Raw genomic sequence first — 6380 nt, forward strand, 5'->3', positions numbered from 1 at the left:
GGTTCAGCCCGCCCGGCCTCTCCCCATCCTTCTGGGGCACATTTGCCAAGCACAGTATGGTTTCATCATGCCTTTCTCTACTAGCTGGTGAAGAGAGACAGCCAGTTTAAGCCCATTGAAAACAAAGTTATTAAGCTAATAATTCATCCATTTAAGAAAGGAAAAAAAGAGGCAGGTCGAGTGTTGGTGAGAGCCAGTGCTCAGCCTGGGCAGTGAGGAGGAGACACTCTGCCTGCAGCTGCTACTCACACGCTCATCCTAAAGATGGTTAGGAACATTGTCCCCCTTCAGAAAACTAATCATTACCTGTAGTCTAAATACAAGAGGAAAGAGTTAATTTTCAGATTGAACTATTGCTTTTCAGCTTTACTGTTTCTAGCATAAGAAGCATGTTTCAGCACTGTGATCCTTTTTGCAACTATATAGGCACAGATCTTGTGCCTACTATTTCAGTTGTTTTACAAGTTCTTATGACTTTCACAAGCGATGCACCAAAATTTGACTCAAACTTTCCATTGCGTTAAATTCCCCTGTGGTGAGATGCTGCAGTCTCATCTGCCCTTTTCTTGCTCTACCTCCTATTTCACGCTGAACTAACTCCTCTGCACTTAGCAGGGAGGTTTCACTCTACACAAGCATAAAGAACAATTTCTCTCACTTTCAATTTTTTAAAAAAATCTGTTCTGCCCCAGAAAAGTATCAGTGCACAGTCATTTGACTATATTTAAATCAGGGAAGTTCCTCTTTCACTCCAAAACTACTGTTTTGCTCACATTGCACCCAGGAGGTTCAGCAAGCGTTTCTTTTCCTTACAACCTCCTTTCTAACTGACTCTCCCAGTTTGTCTGACCTTTGCTGCTCTGTCTCGCTTTCATTAAGGGAAGATATCACAAGATCATCCATTTTAACAACGCACCTCACTCCATAATGGCCTGTGATTTATATTTTTTGATTTTCACAACGCTCGCCTGCATTAGCTGCGAAGCATCCAGCGTCACAGAGATGATGTGCACGGAGGTGAGTGACAGCTGCCGGTCCCCCTCAAGATACAGGAGCTGCGTGTGCAGAGAATCGGTCTCTGGTGAATACTTGCCTGCTGATGTCCGACTGTTTTCAGTTCCTGAGGGGTTTCTCTCAGGGGGATCACAGGGCCTTTATCAGAGATACCAGGCAGGTGCCTTGAGATGTGCCTGGGGACATCAATCACTGCCCACCCTCCCCCTCCTCACACCCATGCATCTGTGCACCTTCGTGTGCTCTTCTGTCACTGCTGGGGACTTTGGGAGCCTGTCAAACCAGCACCCTGCTTCACCTCCCAGAGAGCTGCAAGGACGATGAAGCTTCACTGGGGTGTTTAGCAGATATCAAAGCTAGACAGAGGACAGATACAAGCATTGTTGTCTCATGCTTGCACTGTCCATACAGGAATTTGTACACAATGGTGGGATGATGGTGTCTCTATTTGTTGTTTGGTTGATGTGCAATAATACCGCATGAGAATAGGAAGAAAGTACGAGGGTTTTTCCAGGGGCAAAGGAAAAAGCTGACCCATAAGATTTTTTTTTTTTTAAAGTGGGACACAAGGTAAAAAAAAAAAAAAAAAAAAAGAGGATTTTGATTCAGGGTCGAAGCACTATGGAAACCTAGCCCTACAGAGCACACATTTGGGGCCAATAGCAAATTGCTCACTGAATTAAATGTACAAATCCCTGAGCACTCTGAGTCACACTCTGGGATGCCCCAGGGGATGGTTGCTGCTCAAGTCCCTGTGAGAGCTGGTCCATGCCCTGAAGTGTACAGAGAGAGTTTACTCGCTCACTTATTTGAGTGGTAAAACAGACAGACACTGTTCTTATTTAAAAAAAGTTTAGCTGTTGCTATAATCTGTCTAAACCACATGTCACAGCAGTTCTTTGCTTGTCAGTGTTGAACGTATCAGCTTTTCTAAGTCACCATTTCTATAGTTACCAATGGTGTATTATTTTGGTGCTTCTAGGCTGGAGGCCCCATGCTGCAGCAGGTACCAGGTCAGCTTGCTGGAAAAAAAGTGTGCTCTGTGTTCATCTTGTGGCTTGCAACAAACATTGCTCTTTCCCCTCCAGCGCGGTCACCGAGTACCGCCACTGCCCACCTGCCTCTCCTGAGCCGCAGACAGGCAGAGATGTGGTTTGGTCTCACTCACAGTCCCACGTGGACGGAAAGACCCGAACATCGTCCACAGCTCCCCAGGGCTCATGTGCACCCCAACAAAACCCTGTGAAGCCACATGCTCCCCCCCACAGGGTGCACAGCTGTACTGCCCTCTGCTCGTCACAGACGCCAGGCTCCAGTGCGTTTCCCACTGGGCATCCCACCACCTGTGCTCGCTTTCTTTGGGCTGGTAGAATAGCTTTGAATCTCATTAAAACACTCAGATTGGGCAACTGTGCAATAAACGCTTTTACTTCCCTGCAAGCAGAACGTCTCCAAGCTTCCCAGCAGGGTATTGCCAAAGCTGCAGCTCCCACGTGGCCCCGGGGGCCCCATCCCTCCCAGGCTGGTCCTGTAACCACCCAGGGCTTTCTCTGGGAGCAGGGCTGGGCGAGGAGGGTGGCACTGCGCTGGCTGGGCCCATGCACCCCATCGCAGCTCGGCAGCTCGGACAAGTGCGAGCATCTCTGAGCATCTCCACTGCCTCAAGCAGATGCTGCGGGTTATTCTGGGGAGGCGTTTTCCCACATGCCATAGTCCCAGGCTCTGGTTGACTTTCATGCAATCACCAGGCAAAGGCAGGTCAAGCACATTTGGTGGATTCCCCCGGTATCCACAGAGTAGTCTTCTCTCTATAATAGATCAATTAATTATCAGACAAACTGAAAAAGCTTCATAGGAATTTTAAAGACTCAGTGCATCACATATGATCTTCGTCTAGCTGAGCTAAATCTTCCCACCATCCTCTTGCTGCAGTGTGCAACTGCAGTTCAGATCCAATTAATCTGGACATGTTCCTTCTAGAAACATTCCCAGACTTGCTTTTTTTTTTACCTCCTCTCTGCAAGGTTTTCTTAAGACTTCTCTTAGAATAAGCTTTGTTACAAGACCCATGAAATTCAGAATTTAAAACTACCTTGGGGGGATTCTTTCTTAAAGATTAATAATTCATCCAGAAGAGTAAACAATCCTCATATGTGCTAACTTTGATAAGAGAGTACTACAGATGAGACACACTTCAAATTAGTACAAGAGAGATTCAAGGTGTTCATTTTAAAAACACACTCCACAAAACCCCAGGGTTGTGTATTGCAAGCCTGCACTAAGACTTCCTAGGGTTCTGGCCGATATGTTTTTAAATATTCAAAATCCTGTTTGTTTTGTGCTTGGTGGTTTGTTTTTGGGGTTTTTTTGGTTTGTTTTTTGTTTGTTTGTTTGTTTGTTTGTTTTTTTTCAGTGCCGTAGTTTCCCATTTATATTTACAGTACATAACTCTTGAAGTTTCACTATATATTTCCCACAGATTACAGTAAACAAAAGCTATAGCTGTGAAGGTTTAGGACTGGGGGAGATTCCTGAAAAACTACCTGTCACAACCGAAATCCTCGACTTCAGCTTCAACGTGCTCCCTTCCCTCCAGAATTCAACCTTCTCTAAGCTGAAATCTCTTCTCTACTTGGACTTGACAAGGTACGGGAGACTGTCCTCACTTCTGCAATCAGGTCAGTCAAACCCCTGGCCTGAAGCCAGCTTCTGGAGTGCACCAGAGCAGCACCTCCCTGCCTTCACAGGGAAACCACCAGTAGCACTCGCAGACAGCTGTGAAGTATTTTGCTCAACAGAGATTGACACGCTTGGGCAACATCTAGGCTTCTCCTCTGGTGACAATCATTTGCAGAACAGGGAGCGAAATACGTGTTTTTCACGCATTACTGCCGCTAAGACAGTAGTGACAGCAAAGTCACTAGAGCAATTTTTTCATTCAATTTTCTATAAAGGTATTGTTCTGTAAACCCTACAGAAAGGCAGGTTTGGTCCTTGTAAATGCCCAGCTTTTTCTATAGGAAAAGAGATTTGCATGTTATTAAGCTGGGCACTAAAAACTTCCTGTCTCCCTGACTTCTACAAATGGTTCCACGCACCCATCATTTCAGGGCAGGCTTTTCTTCTCACCAGGACCTTGTATTTCAATGTGAGCTTACAAATACCAGGCAAGCATCACTGGAAAAAACAGGCACTTTTATCTTGGTGAAGGCAACTAACTCATCATGAGTCCTTACAGATATGAAATGTGGTTTGGGTTATCACTTACACTAACAGAGTTTTGCAAAACAAGCCACTGACACTGGTTTCTGTTGCTTTCTCAAGGTGTCAGATCAACTGGGTGTATGACGGTGCCTTTCATAGCAACAAGCAGCTGAAGACAATCGTGCTGACGGGAAACCTGCTCATGTTTCTGTCTGACACAGCATTTGCTGGCCCGCAGTCCCTGAAGCAGCTTGTCTTAACGCAGACGGGAATAACCAGTATGTCCTTTATTCCAATGGCAAATCTGGACAGCTTGGATACCCTCATCTTGGGCAGCAACCATGTCTCTTCGCTGCAGCTTCCTCCCAACTTTCCCACTAAGAACCTCAAATACCTTGACTTTCAAATGAACAACATAAGAGCAATCACAGCAGAAGACGTCCGTGTTCTGCAGAAGACCAGCAATATAACTCTCATTTTTAAAGGCAATGACATTATATACATTGAACCTGGAGCTTTCCAGTTCCATTTCTACAGTTTAGACTTTGGGGGCTGTGCTGACATCCCTGGGGTCCTGGTGGGCCTACAGAACTCCACAGCCCAGACCCTTTGGCTGGGAACATTTCACGGCATGGAAAAGGAGCCCTACATAAGCCCAAATGTTTTACAAGGCATCTGTAATATCTCTGTCAAGGATCTCTATCTGCAGCTACGGCACTTCAGAAACCTAAACGCCAACACGTTTCAGTGCTTGACCAGGCTCCGAAAGCTGGACCTAACTCAAACCCACATCAGCGCGTTGCCCCCTGGCATCAGCGGCATGAGCTCGCTAACAGAGTTAGTTCTCAACGCGAACTCCTTCAAGCACCTCTGCAACATTAGCTCTGCTGCCTTCCCCTCCCTCACCCATCTCCACATCAAGGGGAACTTGCAGCTCCTGCAGTTGGGCTCAGGCTGTTTGAAGAACCTGACAAAGCTTCAACATCTCGATTTAAGTAAAAGTCATATTGAAAGCTTTGATTGCTGTAACATAGCAATGAGTGGTTTGAGCAGTCTTCGGTATCTGAACCTGAGCCACAACATAAAGCTCCACATCCAAGATGTGCTTATTAAGGACAGTGTTAACCTGGAGCTGCTGGACCTAGCTTTTACTCCTCTTCATATCAACACTTCACAGGGTCCTTTCCGAAATTTGCATCTCTTGCGAATGCTGAATCTTTCCTTCTCCCACATTAATACTAGCATTCAGCATCTCTTTCAAGGTTTGGAAAACCTCATGCTCTTGGACCTTAGTCAAAATAACTTTGAGTCAGGGATCATGCCAAAGGACAAACTGTTCCAAGAGCTACCCAATTTAGAGGCGCTAATTTTATCATCCTGTGAACTGACAGCAATAGGTGGCCAAGCATTTCACAGCCTCAAGAAGTTACGGCATGTTGATCTAAGCCACAACAAGCTTATTGCATTCAGCACAGATGCATTTTCAAACCTCAAGAGCATCTATCTCAATTTTGCCTACAACAGGATCCATATTGTACCACGTGACGAGCTAGCGTCCCTAGCTGGCCACTGCGTAATCAATTTAAGTTACAACCCTCTGGACTGCACCTGCTCCAATATTGGTTTAATCACCTGGTACAAACAGAATCTGGATAAAATTGAGGACCCTGAAGGAACAAGATGCTCTGAACCCAAATTGCTAGCTGGGGCTCAGCTGGCCACCGTCTTGCTCTCCTGTGGGATCAACACGGCAGGAATCATTGCAGTTGTCCTGGCTATTTTATCCTGTGGTGCCATCTTCATTTGGGGTACTTACTATTTCAGGCAAAATTACCAGCAAATATAAGTTTATGACAGAGGTATAGAAAAGATGTGCAGCAGTTGCATTAAGATGAAAGACAACTTACTGTTTCTGACCTGTATTTTCTTAACTTTTGTAATACTCTTTTCATTTGTACTATAACCTTTAGAAAAATAATGAAAAAAAAATATTTGAGATCTGGAAAAATAAACTATGACCTAAGCCTTGAACATGAATAACTTCTCTTGTAGAGAAATCCCAGTTCATCTCAATGTTAGCTGTGGCGTCCCAGCTACTATGGCTAATGCACCTGTAAAGGGAAAATCCAAGGGTCAAAATGCAAGCCTTGTTCTCTTTAAAA

The 6380-nt window shown here is 45.2% G+C and overlaps 1 protein-coding gene across 1 annotated transcript; it reads left to right on the plus strand.

Moving 5' to 3' along the window:
* Positions 1–927: 927 nt before the first annotated feature.
* Positions 928–6072, plus strand: CD180 (CD180 molecule; the record flags this gene model as incomplete). The annotated part of the gene is made up of 3 exons (XM_082498002.1): positions 928–1017; positions 3494–3660; positions 4339–6072. The coding sequence occupies 3 exons, from the start codon at positions 928–930 to the stop codon at positions 6062–6064; spliced, it is 1983 nt and encodes a 660-aa protein (XP_082354128.1). The 3' UTR covers positions 6065–6072.
* Between the last annotated feature and the right edge of the window lie 308 nt (positions 6073–6380).

The sequence above is a fragment of the Vanellus vanellus genome, assembly GCF_965231255.1.
Source record: "Vanellus vanellus genome assembly, chromosome: Z".
Taxonomy (NCBI): Eukaryota; Metazoa; Chordata; class Aves; order Charadriiformes; family Charadriidae; genus Vanellus; species Vanellus vanellus.